This window comes from Rhinolophus sinicus, chromosome 14 (genome assembly GCF_057876585.1).
Source record: "Rhinolophus sinicus isolate RSI-liver-muscle chromosome 14, RSI-T2T, whole genome shotgun sequence".
NCBI lineage: Eukaryota > Metazoa > Chordata > Mammalia > Chiroptera > Rhinolophidae > Rhinolophus > Rhinolophus sinicus.
In genome coordinates this window covers 37,434,646-37,454,184 of record NC_142514.1, presented here as the reverse complement: position 1 = coordinate 37,454,184, position 19,539 = coordinate 37,434,646, and the positions used below count along the sequence as shown (strand labels likewise).

At 41.5% G+C, this 19,539-nt stretch overlaps 1 protein-coding gene across 1 annotated transcript; it reads left to right on the top strand.

Annotated features, from left to right (window-relative positions):
* Nucleotides 1–436: 436 nt before the first annotated feature.
* On the top strand, nt 437–12,655 carry COA7 (cytochrome c oxidase assembly factor 7). The gene is made up of 3 exons (XM_019742891.3): nt 437–606; nt 3,473–3,613; nt 11,403–12,655. Exons 1-3 carry the CDS (start codon nt 501–503, stop codon nt 11,849–11,851), a joined length of 696 nt encoding a protein of 231 aa, XP_019598450.1. The 5' UTR covers nt 437–500; the 3' UTR covers nt 11,852–12,655.
* The last annotated feature ends 6,884 nt before the right edge of the window (nt 12,656–19,539 follow it).

The window sequence follows — 19,539 nt, the reverse complement described above, 5'->3', positions numbered from 1 at the left end:
CAATTACATCTGGCACATAATCGGTGCTCAAAATGAATAAATAATGAATAAATAAATGTCTTCCTACTAAACTGCAAGCGCAAGGGCAGGGATCATACTTCCTAGCTGTTGAATTACTAGAACCAAGCACTTGGTGAGGCACACAATCGGCGTTTAGGGGTTACAGAACTAACGCAAGAATGGACAGATGAAGGGATAAAAGACAGCAGGTAGAAAATAATTTAAGGCACAAAGCTGGCACAGATAAAATGCTGCAGAAAGACCGCCATCAGTCTTAGGAATGGGCTGACCTGAGGAAGACATTTGACCGCCAAAGACTTGAACAGCGTGAGAGCCGAGGGGAAGCCCAGGTTCACCGCGCCGGGCTTTGGAGAAGGAGGCGGGAGAGCGCAGACCTCGGCCGCACGCCCCGCCCAGGCCCCGCCCCTCCCCTGGCTCACGTGACCGTGAAGCCCCAGTGCTGCGCGGCCTGGGTGATCACTGCTGGACGAGCGAGAGCCATGGCGGGCGTGGTGGACTTCCAGGACGAGGAGCAGGTGAAGTCGTTTCTGGAGAACATGGAAGTGGAATGCAACTATCAATGCTACCGCGAGAAGGACCCGGACGGTGAGCGCTGCCGGCGCGGCCTGGGGACACTTGGGTTCATAGAGCAGGGGTGGGGGCCGACGGCTCACGTGAGCGATCTCTGAGGAAATCTGGAAGGGGTCACGGGCCGGGGACACGTCGGGACGGGGTCTGTGGGACACTGACAGCCTTGTGTGTGTTGGAGAGGGGCGGGGTGGGATTAATGAGCACTTGTCAGGTTCGCTACGGGAGAATGCTCCGCCAGACTGAGCCTGGAGGCCGGGCCGGGATTGGGCACGTGGGGTAGAGGAACTGGGGATACGTCAATGAACAGATAAAATTCCCTGTCCTCATGGAGCTTACATTTTAGTAGGGGGAATTGGACAATAAACATAAGGACATAAATGAAATAGTGTGTTAGAAAGTAATTGCAATGGGAAAAAGAACTGACTGAGCAGTGTCAGGAGTTCAGGAGGGCAATTTTAAATGGAGTGGTCAGGGGGAATCATTGAGAAAATGGTATTTGAACAAAGCCTTGAAGAAGGTAAGTGAGAGCTATGCCAGGCAGATACCTCCGTTGGTGGAAAGGCATGAATGTGCCTGGTGTGTTCTGGGAAGATTGAGTTGACTTGAGTGTGTGGGTGGATGGTTTTTCAGAAGGGGCCACCCAGAGCAGCCAGTACCTTTGGGGTGGTTTTCTTCTTCCTACTTTACTTTTACAGAGTGGGGAAAAAGGGCACTTGCCCTGCCTTCTAATAGTTTGCAGTCTAGTTTCCAGAACATGATATAACTATCTCTTGATGCTAACCAACTACACAGAGTTGTTCTGGCTTAAAAAGAACCCAGGGTTGTTCTTTGAGGCTGGTCTATGTCCTAAGTTTAGAGAGAATTCACAGGAATTAGAGCCACTGAGGAGCAGGATGGTTGGAAAAGATTTCTGGGGCTGGTCAAGAGGAACAGGCAAGTGTTGATTAAATGGAGGAGAGGCTGGGAGAACAAAATGCTGTCTTTTGGAAGGTTGTAGTCAGGATGTAGTCAGAAATAAGATTGAAGAGGGAGCCTGGGCCACAGTACGTCAGGCTGTATTGAAGGCCGGGATAAGTAATTTAGACTATTCTGTAGGCAACAGACAGCCATACATGTTTCTGAGGAGTGAGTTCTTGGTAGTGTATTCTGGAGAATATACCGAGCAGTGGCATGGAGAAGGATGGGCATATAAGAAGGACTGGCTGCGGCACTTTAGAAGAGGAGCCTATGAGGAGGCCACAGTGTAGTTATGTAGCTACTGGTATAGTAGTGTCCTTCAAAGTCATCATAATCTCTCATCTGGATTACTGAAATAGCCTTCTAACCTGTCTTCTCTGTTTGCATCCTCAGTCCCTTAAAATCTGTTCTTGCCTCATTTATTAGATTTTTAAATAATAAAAATAACACATTTGCTGTTATCAGTCTTCCCCTGGTTAAGTATATTTAACTTCTTCCATATTCATCCAGGTGTATACAAACACATATTTTAGAGTAACCTTTTAAAATGCAAATGTAATCCTATCAATTCCCTTCTTAAAACCCTCCAGTGGTTTGCTATTGACTTGGAATACAATCCTAACTCCTTCCTATGTTCTACAAGGCCCTGCGATCTAGTCCTTCCCTTCCTCTCCTCATTTCCTGCCCCTTTCCTCGATCCAGCCACATACCTTATTTATGCCAAGGTTATTCCCTCTTTTAGGCCTTTTTATTTACTGTTCCTTATGCCTGGGACTTTCTGCACCCTTCCCATTTCATTGTCTTTAAATACCTTGTTTATTCTTTTTTTTTTTTTTTAGACACAATATTTTATTTTATTTATTTTATTTTTTAAGGAGGGCGCAGCTCATAGTGACCCATGTGGGGATCAAACCTTGGTGTTATTAGCAACCTTGGTGTTATTAGGCAACCTTGGTGTTATTAGCACCATGCTCTAACCAACTAAGATAACCGGCCACCCCCAATACCTCGTTTATTCTTATTATCCGCATCTCAACTCAGACATCACAGTCCTTAGTGAGGCCCTCCGGGATTGTCTAATCTGTGTGAACCATTCCCCCAACATGCACAACGAACTATCTTATCATCCTGTTTTATTTCAGTCATAACATTTATTACTGTTTGAATATATCTTGTTCACCTATTTACTTATTTATTGTGTTTCTTCCTCTAGAGTGTAATTTTTAGGAGGGCAGGTGACTGTATTCCTAGCATCTGGAGCAGTGTTTGGTACATAGGTGAACACAGATGCTCAAATATTTGTTGAATGAAATGAATGAGAGATGGGTATTATTGGGGATGAAGAAGAAGGGACAGAGGGGAGAGAGATGTTAAGGAAAGGCTCGTTGGGACTAGAGACTGCCAAGGAGAGAAAGTGTATTTCCAGCCCCTTTGGTAGCTGCTGTTTCTACTCTTGTCTTCAGGCTTCACATTCCCTACCTAGCTGAGGAATAAGATAGAGTCACCGAAACAGCCCTGTCTTGCTGCTGCAAAGACTAGCGCATGGGCCCTTTTGGTTTTCTGTGTTTTACTGCTGAACTTCCTGAGAAGTTCCAAAGGTAGCAGAGTTTCAATCCTGGAAGTCCCTGAGTTTGGGGCCTGGCTGACAGGAAGCAGAAGGCCTGGTGAGTGGAAGAGTCAGTGCAAGGACCAAGGTCTCCCCAATCTGTAGATTGCTCAGTCCCTGCCTAACAGCAGACAATGCCCTTTGTAAGAATGGCTGAACACCACCTGCATTCTTTGTGCTAAGGTTCCCCTGTCGTAGCTCAGGAGGACAGAGGCTGGTCCTAAATGAAAGACACCTTGTGGCCTGCCACACCTGAATCCTCCCCACTCCTGAGCAGCAGCCCCGACATGAAGAACAGTTCTCGCCCTCTTCTCACAGGTTGTTATCGGCTGGTGGACTATTTGGAAGGGATCCAGAAGAATTTTGATGAGGCTGCCAAGGTGTTGAAGTTCAACTGTGAAGACAACAAACACAGTGATAGCTGCTACAAACTAGGGGCCTATTATGTGACCGGAAAAGGTAAGGAAGGGCCTGTTTTCTTTGGTCTTTGTCATTAATAGTAGTGCTGGCACCACACCCTGAGCCTTTTGTTGAGCCCTCTGCAGAAGGGTCCTCATAGGCATTGGGCAAGCACACTGTAGGAAGATTTGGAGACAAGTTCAGCAGAGTGACAAAGGAAATGGCACAGACTTTCAAGTTAGGCAGACCTTAGGGAATATTATTTGTAAGTAGTAGGACATTGAGCCAGTCACTTTAATTCTGTGTCACGGTTATCACCTGTAAAATGGAGAAAAAAATAGCACTTGCTTCACAGGGTTGTTGTGAGAATTAAATAGGATAATGTAGGTAAAGACATTAGCATGTGCCTGGCCCAGAGGAAGGATCAATAATGATTAATTCCCTTCCATCTATCTTTTCTCCTCTTGCCTTAAATGTAGTTATCACTGGAGTAGTGTTTAAGTTACCTATTGCTAAATAGCAAATTATCCCAACAAACTTATTTCCCCCCCGCCCCTTTCTTCTGCCTTCCCCACCCCAGCTCTGGTTCAAGTTGTTGTTTCTCAGTCTAGTTATGTAGGACACAGCTCTCTCCCCCATGCTGGTATTATGAGTCTTGCGGGCAGCCCCCCCGCCCCCTGAGGCAGTCGGTCACCAACCTCCGGCAGGGTGCAGCTCACTGGCCCATGTGGGAATTGAACTGGCGACCCTGGCATTAGGAGCACAGAACTCCAACCACCTGAGCCACCGGGCCAGCCCCTCCAACAAACTTATTATTTCACATACTTTCTGAGGCATAGTTGTGTTTCTCAGGGTCTCTCATAAGGTTGCAGTCGAAACATTAGCCATGGAGCTAGAGCTGCAGACATTTGAGGGCTTGACTGAAGTAGGAGTTTCCGATTCTAAGATGGCTCACTCATGTGGCTGTTGGTAAAGCCGTCTGTTCCTTGTCATCTGTTATCAGGAAACTTCAGTTCCTTGTGACATGGATCTCTCCATGGGCTACTTGTGTATCCTTATGCCATGGCACCTGTCCTTCTCCAGAGTGAGTGATCCGAGAGAGAACAAGATGGAATCCTCGGTGTCTTTTATGACCTACCCTTGGACATCAGACATTTTTCATTTCCATCACAATTCTATTTATTAGAAGTGAGCCAGTAAGTATAGTCCACACTAGGGGGAGAGAACTAAAGAACCCCTTGAAGGCAGGAATATCAAAGAATTTACAAAATTCTTTTTAAAACCACCACAAATAGGATTATGACCTTTCACAGACGGCTATTTTTTTTTTTCTCACTAGATGATGAGTTTTTTGAGGATGTGATTCATTCATCCCTTGTACCCAGGGCCCAGCCAAGCCTGGTTAGAAAGATGTTCACTGAAAGTTTGATGAAGAAATGTCTTTTTTATTCTCTGGAGCTATGAGGATTATTTCTGCTTTCACGTGGGACATTGGGGGGCTGTGGTAGTCCTTGTTTTGATGAAAAGGTTAGCATCAACTGGAATATCAGTTTCCCTTACAGGAACAGAGGGGCATTTCTTTGATCTAATAATTCTCCTAGTATCCTGGCCTAAGGAAATAACTGAAAATGCAAATAAAGATTATGGGCAAAGATACTCACCCCAGCATTATTTATCTGGCAAATTTTTCATTAATTTATAATTTAAAAGCAGCATGTAACTGCGTTATATTAATTATATTTTTAAAAGCCTGTGTGCCAACAGTAGTAGCTTAGTTAAATAAATAATGTTACTTCAGTTAAATGGAATGTTATTTAGCCCATTAAAAAATAATGTTTCTGAATAATTTTTATTGCTATGGGAAAGCTTATGATATAATATTCAGTGAAGAAAGCAGAATTCAAAATTATATATGGTATGAACTCAGCTTGTACAGTGTGCAGAAACAAAAATGTTCCCAGCTCTTGTCTCTGGATTTGTCACTTCATAAAGTTTTGGGTTCCTTTTGTCTTCATACCATATTTTACTATATTTTCCACAAAGACTTTGAGTTCCTTATTGAATTAGGGAAAACAAAAGAGGCTATGAAGTTATTTTCCCTTCTTTTATACAAACTTATGTGATTAATGATTGTGCCCTGAGACTTTTTTATTTTGCTTAAGTGCTCCTTTGTTGAGCAGATTTTAGTATTTATTATCTACAGTGAAACAGAGAATTCGATGAGGACCAGTGAGGGGGAAGAAATATTTATACTAATACCTGTTACACTTGGGAGAGCTCAATAAGCATCTTCAGAGAGAGTCATGTAATGTACTATGGGGGTTCAGTGCTGGGAGAGTATCATCATTAGGACGTGCTGCCGTAAAGGAGGTGGCATTGAAACTGGGACAAAGCAGATTTTGTCTGGAGGTGGAATAGAGTTATGTCCCAGGCAGAAAGAAGGTGAGCAGGTGTGATAAAACACAATGTTTTGAGAACAATAATTAATCCTCTGTTAAACTGATGTTCTTAAATAAATCTCTCCAGGTGTTCAAACCAAAGTGGTCACAGAAACTCCCATTAGTAGATTTTTGCTACTCAAGCTCTTTGGATTGCTGTTTAGCACTGCCTTGTTGGGCCCTGCCATGTCTAAAGCCAATACTGTTGGCTCCCCATGCCTAGTTCTGAGCCAAAGGATTTTACAGTCTTCTGGTTTTGCCCTCTGTTCCTAAAAACACATGCAGTGTCCTTTCTTGACAGACTAGTTAATAACTCCTTTTATCAAGGATAACTTGGAGCAAGAGAAAGAGTGGGAAGCCAAAGAATACACCTTTAGTCCTGAGCACTAACTGAGCCCTGCTTTGTTAAATTGTAAAACATTCTATCAATGTGAACAGGTCTGGTTTGTATTGGTTGCTGCAGAAGCTACTTTGGATTGCACACTTAGAGTGACCCAAGGAATGTTTTGGCTAGATGTTTTTATCTGTGAAGCAATCTAAATGTCCTATGAAAGGAAGTGGAAAGTAACTCTTATACAGATCTTTTTGATGAAATATTATCCAGCCAATGAAACAGATAATAAGTAGCGTTCTAATGGGGAGTGAAAAAGGTTCATGATTACAACTTAAAAACAAGCCTCAAAAAGATCAGGCTGACTCACCTGTAAATTAGCTACCTGCCCAGGATAAAACTGAACAGTCTTTAAAGGAAATCAACAAAATCCAAACTGTACAAAGTATCATCGTTCACAATCTCTAGCATAAAATAAGAAACTACTAAGCAGTAAAAAAAACAGTCAATAGAAAAAGACCCCGATGTGACAGATGTTGGAATTAATAGTCAAAAGTTTTAAGGGGGATCAAATATATGGTGATGGAACGAGAACTGACTCTGGGTGGTGAACACACAATGGGATTTATAGATGATGTAACACAGAATTGTACACCTGAAATCTATGTAATTTTACTAACAATTGTCACCCCAATAAATTTAAAAAAAAAAAGGGATATATCTGGTGCCTTTACCATTGACAAAAAATAATTGTAAAGATTCAGTAATAAAATATGTTAAAATTTAAAAAAAAATAGTCAAAAGTTTAAAAACAGGTATAATAAATATGTTTAAGGGTTTAAATAAAAGATGGACATAAAGAGTGAACAGCTAGGAAATCTCATTAGAGAAGCTGAAACTATTGAAAAGAAGTAAATGAAATCCTACAATTGAAAAACATAATATTTAAAATGAAAAGTTTGGGCGGCCGGTGAGCTCAGTTGGTTAGAGCGCGGTGCTGATAATACCAGGATTGCCAGTTTGATCCCTGCATGGGCCACTGTGAGCTGTGCCCTCCTTAAAAAAAAAAAAAAAAAAAAAAGAGGATCTAAATATATAATGAAAAGTTCACTGGTCAGCCTTGACAGCAAGTTAGATACTTCAAAAGAAAGTAATCAGTGAATTTGAAAGATCAATTACTTAAAGATAGGATTATTGACATTCTCTAAACCGAAGCACTAAGAAAAAGGACAGAGCCTCAACCTGTGGGGTTCGATATCCATCACTCTAGCATACGTGTATTGGAGTCCCAGAAAGAGAAGAGATTGGGGCCGCAAAAATATTTAAAGAAATAACAGCAGAAAAATTTCCAAATTTGATGACAAATATCAGTCCACAGATCCATGAAGCTCACTCAATCCAAGCAGGATAACCAATGAAGACCACACCTAGACACTTATTACCAATTTGCTGAAAACCAAAGACAAAGAAAAAAATCATAAAAAGTCAGAGAAAATGACATTGAAGGGAACAACGGTGAGAAAACAACCACTGATTTCCCGCCAGAAACTATGTAAGCCAGAAGACAAAAGAACATCTTTTAAATGCTGAAAGAAAAAAGTCAAATTTGAATTCTACTTTAGCAAAAATATCTTTAAAAATGAAGATGAAATAAATTCATTTTTAGGTAAACAAAACCTGAGAGAATGTTACTAGCAGACCTATACTACAAGAAATAAAATTGTTTGGGTTGATAGAAAATGGTAACAGATGGAAACTAGGATCCATACAAAAGAATAAAGCACATTAGAATATGTGTGTAACCGTAAGACATTTTCCTCATTTCTTAATGTATTTAAAAGTCCGTTTAAAGCAAAAATAATAGCACTGTATTGTGAGGCTTATATATAGAGAAGTAAAACAAAAAGTAATATACATGGAAGTAAAACATGACAGCAATAGTACAAAGGATGGGAATGTGGTAAATTAAAGTGTACTGTTGTAAGATTCTTAACATATATGTGAAGTGGTATAATATTTAATTCATGGCAGATTGTGATAAGTTAAGAATATATATTATAATCACTAAATAAACCACTGGAAAAAGAAATATAACTAAAAAGCCAATGATGAGAATGAAATGGACTTAGAAATATGCAATTTAAAACGCAAAAGAAGAAAGGAGCAAAGAACAGTTGGGACAAGTGGGAAACAAGATTGTAGACTTAAACCCAATGTATCAATAATTGCATTAAATGTAAGTAAACAGGTGAAAGGCAGAGAATGTCAGGCTGGATATAAAAGAAAGACCTAGCAATGTACTATTTAAATATAAAGGTGAGAGGAATACATTCTCAAAATTGAAAGAACTCAGGGACATAGAATCTATGAGCTTTTCTTTTTTCTTATTTTTTTAAATTAGTTTCAGGTGTACAAAACAATGTAATAGTTAGACATTTATACCCCTCACAAAGTGATAACCCCCCTCCCCCAATCTACTACTCCTCTGACATCGTATATAGCTGTTACAGTTCCACTGACTCTATTCCTTACGCTGTACTCCACATCCTGTGATTATATATATATATATATATATATATATATTATAGTTGACATTCATTATTATTCAGCTTCAGCTTCGGGTGTACACTGCAGTATTCAGGCATCTACACTGTCCATGAAGTGGTCTCCCTAATAAGACAAGTGCCCATCGGATACCCTATAAAATCTTTACAACATTATTGATTATATTCCCCAAACTGTCTTTCGTATCCCCGTGGCAATCCTGTGGTTACCGACTGAGCTTTCTAATCCTCTCACCTTCTCCCTCATCCCCACCCCCCACCTATCTAGCAACCCTCAGTTTTTCCTCTATATCTGCGACTGTTTCTGATAGTTTGTTCATTTATTCAGCTCTTTAGATTCCACATATAAGTGAGATATATGGTATTTGTCTTTCTCCATCTGACTTATTTCACTTAGCATAATGTTCTCTAGGTCCATCCATATCATTGCAAATGGTAAGATTTCATTCTTCTTTATGGCTGAGTAATACTCCATTGTATAAATGTACCACAGTTTCTTAATCCAGTCATCTACCAGTGGGCATTTCGATTGTTTCCATGTCCTGGTTATTGTGAATAGCGCTGCAATAAACATAGGGGTGCATAAATTTTTTCGAATTAGTGTTTTGATATCTCTGGATAGATACCTGAGAGTGGAATTGCTGGGTCATGAGGTAGTTCCATTTCCAGTTTTTTGAGATACCTCCATCTATGCGCTTTTCTAGAAAAACCTATCTGATAACCAATAAAGAAATGAATCAAGAGGAATAATTCAGGAATGGAGACACTCTTATGGAAAGACCAGTGGTGAGCAGAATCCATTTAGAATGAATATGGGACTAAGTAGGTTACCAAATAGAACGTAAATAATATAAACCTTTATGACATGTAAACACTGTGCATTTGCTGAGTACTTATTATCTTCCATGCTCTTTGTAAGAATGCATTTAAGCTTCCAACATATGAAGTAATTCAGGAATGTTATCCTTATTTTACGCATGAGGAAGACTGAGGCTTGTTGATGTTAAATAACATGTTAAGGTCACACAGCTGACAACTAATGGAGCTGGGACGGGAGCCTAAGTTTTCTGGCTACAGAGCCTGAGCTTCATTAACCACTGTGCTCTTTCCCTAAGTTGCAGTAACATAACCTCCCAAAAGTACGAGGTGGGAGAGGAGAGATGGAAGTGTGAGATGCCAGTATCCTAACATTTTCTCGTTGTGAGTCAATACTGTCAGAAATTTAGTTGAGAAATAAAAACAATGACTCTCACCTTTTAATATTTTTAATAATATCTTTGTAACTCTAGGGGCCCATTTAGGAAATTTCTCTAGTGAAGAAATATTTGTTTGAAGTTCATCAGCTTCTTCAGTTTCATTTCAGTTTGGGTTTCTTTCCATAAATTCAAGTAAAATCAAAGTTAGTTTTTAACTTTACAAATAGTATGTGCAATCCAGTTTTTCAAAGTACTTCTGTCTTGCTGTCGATTCAGCCAGCCAGTATTTAATCTGAACACCTACTACAAAGGTGACTGGAATGGTGTTCTCTGAATGAGAGCGATGGTTATTTCTAGGTGGTGTATTTGGGATGATTTCTTTCTTTAAAAAATAATGTTAAGAGGTAGTTAAAATGTTTATATTTTTTGAGAATGGGTGATGGTACATGGGGATTTGAAATTTTCCATTAAAAAAAACGAACTAAAGAAAAAAAGTGAGTCCTGCAACTCTCTCTGCTTAAAATGACCTATTAGCAGTTTCCCATTTACTGCTCCTAGGATTAAGTACAGGATCCTTAATAAGATCCACCAGACCCTGCGTGATCTGATGCCTGCCCGCCTCCCCCAGCCTCCCTTCCCCAGTGATTTCTATGTTCTAGCCACATGGGCTCCTTTTTGTGTTTTATTCCTGCTACCTGGAGCAGTTTTGCCTGGAACAACCCATATTTTCTTTTCCTTCTTTTTTCCATTATTTCACAACTCAAATGTCACTTCTTTGGGGAAGCTTTCCTTGACCTCACCCCCTCGTCTAGGACACCCCGTTGTCTATGATGCATTCTCATAGCACCCTGTACTTTTCCTCCATATACTTGTCACACTTACACATTTATTTGTGTAGTTGTTTAATGTCTCTCTTAAACCATAAGCTCTACAGGCAGGGATAGTGTCTGTTCCCCAGAACTTAACATGGTAGTTGGCAAATAATATACATTCAGTATATATTTAAATTAACAAACATTTAACAAAGTTGTAAGAAGATGCCATGTTCTCTCTGTAACCCCATAAAGTAGCTATTATTATCATTTCTACTTTTTGCTTCCTTTACCTGTTTGGGCTGCCTCGTAAGATCTCCTTTGAATAAGATTCCACGGCTAAAAACCCTGGAAGGTCAGTGCACTGTACCAAGTCACCTTCCTTTCATGCTGCCTTAGCTCAAGGTATATGAACTTTATTTAGGAATTGTTCCCTAACTTTGGCTTGAGACATTCAGGTTTTCACCTGGCTTGGGTTTACTTTTTTCTTCCCTTTCCTTCCTCTCAGGTGGACTGACCCGGGACCTGAAAGCTGCCTCCAGCTGCTTTCTGATGGCATGTGAGAAGCCTGGAAAGAAGTCTGTGGAGGCATGTCACAATGTTGGTCTCCTGGCACATGATGGACAGGTCAACGACGATGGCCAGCCTGATCTAGGGAAGGCCAGAGACTATTACACAAGGGCCTGCGACGGCAGCTATGCCTCTAGCTGCTTCAACCTCAGTGCCATGTTCCTGCAGGGTGCCCCTGGCTTTCCCAAGGACATGGGCCTGGCATGCAAATACTCGATGAAAGCCTGTGACCTGGGCCATGTCTGGGCCTGTGCCAACGCTAGCCGCATGTACAAGATGGGGGATGGTGTCGATAAGGATGAAGCCAAGGCCGAGGTGCTAAAAAATCGGGCCCTGCAGCTGCACAAAGAACAGCAGAAAAATGTCCAGCCTTTAATGTTTGGGTAGTGTGACCCACCCTCGTGGGCAACAGCTTGAGGCTGGCACCTCCTATTTCTGATGCAGCCCTTGGAGGCCGAGCTGCTGGAGCAGGAAGACTTGGGACTTAATGTCAGTAGCTCTGGTTACGTAGACCCATTGCCCCAGAGTGTCACCTACTGGATGTAGCCTGAAGTGTTGATTTATTCCTTTAACTGGTATGTTCTGTGAAGATACATTAATGGGGTCTTGGTTCTCAGACTCTTGTACCTCTGTGATAAACAGTGATCTAGAGAGACATAGAGATGTTGGGGACTGGGGAGGAGAGACAAAGAGCAGGAATTTGGAAAACCTAGCAGCCACAGAGCCTAAAGGAATCAGACATTATATTATCATCATGATTATTTTAGTTCGGAGGGCTTGAAAATCAGAAAGTGTCTTGATCTACATAATAGAGGGCTTAAGGATCTAAGAACAGCGAAATAGTCACGACTGCCACCCTCTGACTTATGTAATCATTGGTGTGGGCTCCCTTTTTGCCTTTAGAGTCACATTTTTCAATATATTTCATAGAGATTGGGAAGGGTAAAGGTCGTTATGGTTCAGGGTAGCTAAAGAGGATGAAATATAAGCCCTTTAGTGGAGACATTCAGAGTTAAAATTAGCACCCCCAGTCCACTCACCTGGTACTGCTTATCACGCACAGGAAACAGACTATTCCCAAGGCAACTTCAGGTAGGGATTTATAAGCAGTATGTTTTGTGACACATTTTGTCCCTCAGAACTGAAACTTTTTAACTGTCCATGTGAATAAACTATTTTGATTGATTAGTAGTTTTGTTATTAGTGTTCTCTCCAGATTTCCTGACTGGGGTAAAGATTATGTTCTTTGGTGCGGTTGTGCCTTTTCTTTTAGGAACGTATGCTTTTTTTTTCTATTATCTTCCTAACTTGTCACTAGGGGGCAAGCTTGTCATTTTCCTGCTGATCACAGGACCATTATTTCTGTCACCACCTACAGTTTGGGCTTCCACTTTTGCAGCTGTTCTAGAAGGGTTGCTTGCTGTGTGGATGAAGGTTTGTAAGCATAGCCTGCCAGCTTCTCAAGTTGATAGAGGAGAGGGACTTTCCCAAGAACAGAGAAGTTTCAAAAAGTGACTTTATTTAAAAAATGTAAAGTAGCTTTTGCTGTATTTCAAATAAACTCTGTAGGCCAACAAGCATATGAAAAGATGCTCAACATCACTAGTCATTAGGGAAAGGTAAATCAAAACCACAATGAGATAATTACCTTACACCTTTCAGGATGGCTGTTAACCAAAAAAAAAAAAAAAGTGTTGGAGAGGATATGGAGAAACGAAGCCTTATTCATTATTGGTGGGTATGTGAAATGGTGCGCCACTATGAAAAACAATATGGTGGTTCCTCAAAAAATTAAATATAGAATTACGATATGATCCAGCAATTCCACTTCTGAGTACATATTCAAGAGAATGTGTAGGGGTCTCAAAGAAAAACTTGTACACCCATGTTCATAGCAGCAATCACAATAGCCAAAATATACGATGGAATGTTACTCAGCCTTAAAGGAAATTCTGATAAATGCTATAACATGGATGAACCTTGAAGACACGTTAAGTGAAATAAGCCAGTCACAAAAAGACAAAACACTATATACATATTTTTAAAATGCTATATGATACTTAAATGGGGTATCTAAACTCATAGAGACAGTAGAATGGTGGTTGCCTTGGTCTGGGGAGGTGAGGGGTGGAAATGCAGAGTTTAATGGGTATAGTGTTTCAGTTTTGCAAGATGAAAAACTTCTGAAGATTACTTGCACAATGTGAATTTACACTACTAAACTGTATATTTAAAAGTGGTTACAATGGTAAATGTTCTGTGTATTTTACCACAATTTTTAAAAAACTAAACATTTAATTTTTGAAAACTGCAAGATCTGAAGTTTTTGGTTATTAAAGTAATATGTTCTCATGAAATGCAGTTTGGAACATAAAAGAAACAATTACCCCTCACTATCCTTTACCACCTAACAGCATTCTTTGGCCCAATAGTGTTCTTTAACCATCTTTTAAGAATCACATTTTTTAAAAAAAATTTTTTTGGGGAATGCTGGGGAACAGTTGTTTCTCCAGGGCCCATCAGCTCCAAGTCAAGTCATTGTCCTTCAATCTAGTTGTGGAAGGCACAGCTCCCCTCCAAGTCCCGTCGGTGTTTTCAATCTTTAGTTGTGGGGGGTCACAGCCCACCATCCCATGTGGGAATTGAACCGGCAACCTTACTTCTGAGAGCTCACACTCTAACCTACTGGCTCACACTCTAACCTACTGAGCCATCTGGCTTCCCCTCTGAAAGCTCAGGGGCAGCTCATTGTCTTCAATCTAGTTGTGGAGGGCGCAACTCACTGGCGCTTGTGGGAATGGAACCGGCAATCCTGTTAAGAGCTCGCACTCTAACCAACTGAGCCATACAGCTGCCCCAAGAATCACATCTTTTGAATTAAATAGTGGATTTTATAATTTTGAAGAATTAGGTTAACTTGATTTTTGGTGGCAGATGTGTTGGGCTATGTTTTGCTTTGATTTTTTAGTTTCAGGTGTACAAAACAATGCAATAGTTAGACATTTCACCCCTCACAAAGTGATAACCCCCCTCCCCCAATCTATTGCCCCTCTGAAATCATATATATCTATTATAATTCTATTGACTCTATTCCCTATGCTGTACTCCATATCCCATGACTATATATTTATTAAACTGTAGCTATGTTTTGTTTGTTTTTTTAATTGGGGACTATTGGGGAACAGTGTGCCCTTCCAGGGCCCATCAGCTCCATGTCATTGTCCTTCGATCTAGTTGTGGAGGACACAGCTGAGCTCCAAGTCCAGTCACCATTTTCAATCTTAGTTGCAGTGGGCGCAGCCCACCATCCCATGCGGGAATTGAACCAGCAACCTTGTTGAGAGCTCGCACTATAACCAACTGAGCCATCCGGCCGCCCCTCCAGCAGCTCAGTGGCAGCTCATTGTCTTCAATCTAGTTGTGGAGGGTGCAGCTCACTGGCTCATGTGGGAATCGTACCCTGTTGTAAAGAGCTCGTGCTCTAACCAACTGAACCATCCGGCCACCCTATAGCTATGTTTTTATGGACCAATTCCTACCTGGGACTTGTGGTGCCGGCCTGCCTTGGATCACATACTGAGATGCGGCTGGGAACAAAGGAGTGAGTATTAATAGTGTCAAAATGTTATATTACACCAAAGTTATTAAAATGCAGAGAGTAATAATTTACTGTCCGGAAGATCTAAGGCCATTTCATACCCAGGTTGCTGTGGGAAGGAATAGGTTAGTAATGGCCAGCATGGTTGAGTTTCTCACTTTTGTTCAACCTTTTTTTTTTTTTTTTTCTTCAAATTTTTATTGGAGAACATTGGGGAACAGTGTGTTTTTCCAGGACCCATCAGCTCCAAGTCAAGTCATTTTTTTCAATCTAGTTGTGGAGGGCACAGCTCACTGGTCCATGTGGGAATTGAACCGGCGACGTTGGTGTTATGAGCCCTATGCTCTAATCATCTGAGCCAACTGGCCGCCCGTTGTTCAACCTTTGAGGCAAGGTTTGCAAATGGGTTTTGATGAGAGATTCTGGTCACAGCAAACAGTATCATCACTGTGTCTCTGGCCAACAGGCATTTGAATCATTAACAATTATTTCCAACGTTTTTCCTCCCAGTTAGGCTTGGGCTGGGTAGTCTAATGGGGAAGAAGTTTCATAATTGACTAGTGGTGTGTGTTCTCCTTGGTGTTCTCACTAAAATCTGATAGTGCAGTGCTTGGTGCTGTGAGAAAGGGATGCAAGAGTCCCAGAAAGGGAGGGGAAGACTGGAGGGTTTAGAAATTTGAGTTTTATCTTGTGGGTCATGCAGAGTCACTGCAGGGTTTTGAGCAAGAGAATAAAATGATCACATTTGCAAATTAGAAATGTGATCATTGGAAGTTTTCCACCATAGTGTGGAAAGTGGAGGAAAGTCGTGGGGGTGGGAGGAGGGTGGAGTCAATCATGGGGTTAAAACCCCAGATTTCTAGCCTGGGCACCTGGATGGACGGGGGAAACCTTCATATTGATTTGGAGCCTTTGAGATCAAGATGGGGACAAAAAACTTTTTTGAGCTGTTTGGTAATGATTTTTAATTTAAAAATACATTTTAATTTGTTAAAGTTTTATGAAATTGCTTGAAAAATTTTGTGAGGCAGCATGACAGAGGGGAAATGCCAAGACTTCAGATCTTACAGATGTGTGCAACTCTGGATTAGTCAGAGGCATACCAGGCATGAGTGTTTAGAGCACCTAACAAAGAATGAGAAATATAAATTAAAAATAACTTTATATTTTTGAAAAGCACCAAATAATCACTTTGGGGGGGAAAAAGAAAGCTTTTTTGGCTTCCTAACATTCATTTTGCAGTTTAGATCTATTTTATTTTGAATTCTACATAAAGGTTGAGGGGCACCAGATTCTCTGCATTTCTTAGGTCTACAGGCCTTAATCTAGGTTCCAACCTGGAGTTTGCCTTTTGTTGGCTGTGTGACCTTAGGCAAGTTACCCAACCTTCTGGGTCTTGGTTTTGTCACCTCTCAGATGGTGATAACAATGCCTTCTACTAGGGTTGTTAGGAGGATTAAATAGTAGCTCTTATGATAGAATGATAAATGTTTCTTTAAAAAGATTGTTATGGTACCAGATCTTACAATTAGATAATTATTTTCTCTCCAAGTGGCAATAGTGGCAATGTCAGCTTGTGAGTGAGTCTAGCTTTTAAAACAGGCTGCCTTGCTGCCATTCTTTTAATATCCAGGGAGCTGATGGTGAGGCTCTCTAGGGGTTTTGGGGGCATAAAACAGCTGCAGGAGGCAGGCCTGGTGAAGGGGTAGGGATGGGGCCTGCCTCCCACCAGCTCCCTTCTCTGCTGCCCCAGTAGAGAGTCACTGAGAAGACTTGCACCTGCTGGGGGCCCAGAGTGGAAACTATTCCCAGCTGGTGCCCCTCCCCAGGCTTGAGGAATGGTGATTGTATTACAGTTTATAAATCAGGCCTCCCCACTGTCTAAGGGGAAAGGCCAAAATTCTTTGCCCAATATACAAGTCTCCCCACCCCCATAATACAGTCCCTGCCTCCATATTTAGCTCCATCTTGTTTAACTTGGGCTTCTGCAACAGGGAATTAACTGCTCAGAGTCTCTTCATCACCGCCAAGAAGTAACAACAAAAACATTCAGGCCGTTTCTTATTGCCTTGTTTTTGTGATGCTGGTTCCTCTGTCTGGAATGCCCTTCTATATTTTATGGAAAATGACCTTCATCTTTTAAGACTCTGGAAGCATTCCCTTCATCCCCCAAGCTGGTTAAAGGCTTTCTCTGTCCACTAGTGCCCCGAGTCTCCATCCATCACGGCACTGTTCACACTGTGTTGTCATCTGTGTATTAATGGCCTTTACTTCCCACAAGACTGAGTTCCTGGAAAATGGGACATGGTTGGCTTCATCTCTCTCCTCAGTGCCCAGAATGAAGCTGGGCCTGGGCTCGGCCATCAGTGGTTGCTTGCTGAGATGAACAGCACAGAGGGGCACTCCAGCAACCTCCCGATCACCCCAAGACAGATCAGGCCCAGGCTCCCCTCACATCCAAGAACCGGTATAAGCTGCAGGGCTGTACTGTTTTTGAAACTGCTTATCAAGAAAAGTTCCTGTCTAAGCCACAGTTGGCACATGGTGGATCAGTAATAGTTACTGGGCTCTGTTCAGGAAGGTATCTTTTTTAAAAAGAAGGTTTTTGAAATAATGAAGGATCCAGCACAATGCCACCCTGGCACCCTAAAGTACATACTCAGTAGCTTAATGCCAAGAAACCAATGTTAATATCCTCATGGCTAAAGAATCACAAGTCCAAAGATGGCACATTTTTTTCTTGGAATACTAATAATATTGAATTTTAGAGTTCTTTTTACTTAATATCTTTCTTGAAATCCTAAGAGTTAACAGTCTTTGCTCATCATTATAATGACGTGTTCCCATGTTTCTCTCCCTGATTAGTCTATGAGGTTCCAAAGACAGGGACCAAGAAATCTATCCTTTTTGAAATCCTTCAAAGATTTCTTGTCCCCTACATCAGTGACATCAGTGGTGACCCCCTACACCTCAGTCTCTTGGGGCACCTGCTTAAAACAGAGAATCTTGGGTTCACCTAGTGGTACTAAACAAAAATCGGAATTTTAGATAAGCAAATCCCAGGAGCTTCTAATGCATACTAACGTGGATGACCCACTCAAATGGTATATAGTCCCAGCGCCTGAGCTTGGCACCACTACCCCTCTGCAGTCTGGGCTCCACAGCTTTGTCTTTCAGAGCAGTGCCACCAAAATTAGTGTTCTCACTAATCTTGCACCTCTTGGCACAAATCTGCCTAACTCCTATTAGTCTTTCAAATTGCAACCCAGATGTCACCTCCTCCAGGAAGCCCTCCTTGTCCCCCAAGGTCTATGATGCTCCAACAGTCCATGTACTTCTCACTCTCAGTTCTTTTCACATGGTTTGGGGCAGGCTATAAATGCCTCAAGGGCATGGATTATGTCTAACTCAACTCTATTCCCAGTGCTTAGCTCAAGACCTGGTGCAGATAAGGTATTTAATAAATCTTTATTGAAGGAAAGGGAAGGGAAGGGATTCAGAATAAATCCTATCTTACTGTGGATCCATTGAGCATTGAGAAGGTAGCATTTTGGGGAAGGATCTGAATTTAAATCATTTCTCTGCCACATACAAATGTGTCGTATAACCTCTCTGAGCCTCGTATTCCTCATCTCTGAAGCAGGGATAATGTTTACTCTTCAGGGCTAATGTGAGGGTTAAAGTGTTCAATGAGATAAAGTAAGTGAGGTGCTTAGCTCAATGCCTGACATGTTGAATTGTGTAATAAATCACTGAAGGGCTATCTTCTGGAAGTGGAACTAGTACTATTCTGTACAGCTCTAGAGAGCAGAACTAGATGCAATGGATGGAAGTTTCAAGGAGACAGACCTCAATTCATAGAGGTCTAAATAGAAGGAAGAACTTTCTACTTGACAGAATGGGACGTCTTGGTGGGAGGTGAACTTCCTATTACCAAAGTGTGCAAGCCGAGGGTAGATGCTCACCTGTCAGGGATAATGCAGAGGAATCTGATTCTACATGATTTTGGGGGTGGGGCATGAGTGTGGTAAAAGATGGGAGCCCGTAAGGCATTTCTATTAAGTGCCCTCCATAATCATTATTCATTCAACCAACACTGAGAGTCTCCTTTTGGCTGGGCCCTAAGGTTGAGCACTGAAGACACAGCCCAATCTGACAGGTTCCTGTCATTTAGAAGCTCACAGTCTAAATAGCGATCATTTATTGAGTATCTATGTGCTAGATGCTCTAAACCTCTCAATAACCCTCTAAGGAACCTTTCATTCTGACCAATGCTCAGATAAAGAAACTGAAGCCCAGATAGACAAAATGACTGTAAAGAGACACACAGACCCAGCGAACAGTGCAGCTGGGATTAAAATTTAGTCCTTCCTGTCTCCTTCCCCTGGTTTCCACTACCCAAGGCTGCCTGCGATCCAGATGTTGAAAACTCTTTGCAGTCGCAGGGAGATCCCCAAACAGCACCCAGAGCCCTTTG

Bases quoted from the DNA above. Each gene is read 5' to 3' on its own strand.
- COA7 (XM_019742891.3), top strand. From the start codon at position 501: ATGGCGGGCGTGGTGGACTTCCAGGACGAGGAGCAGGTGAAGTCGTTT. The intron at 607-3,472 runs GTGAGCGCTGCC...CTCTTCTCACAG, and splicing joins CCGCGAGAAGGACCCGGACG to GTTGTTATCGGCTGGTGGAC. The intron at 3,614-11,402 runs GTAAGGAAGGGC...CCTTCCTCTCAG, and splicing joins CTATTATGTGACCGGAAAAG to GTGGACTGACCCGGGACCTG.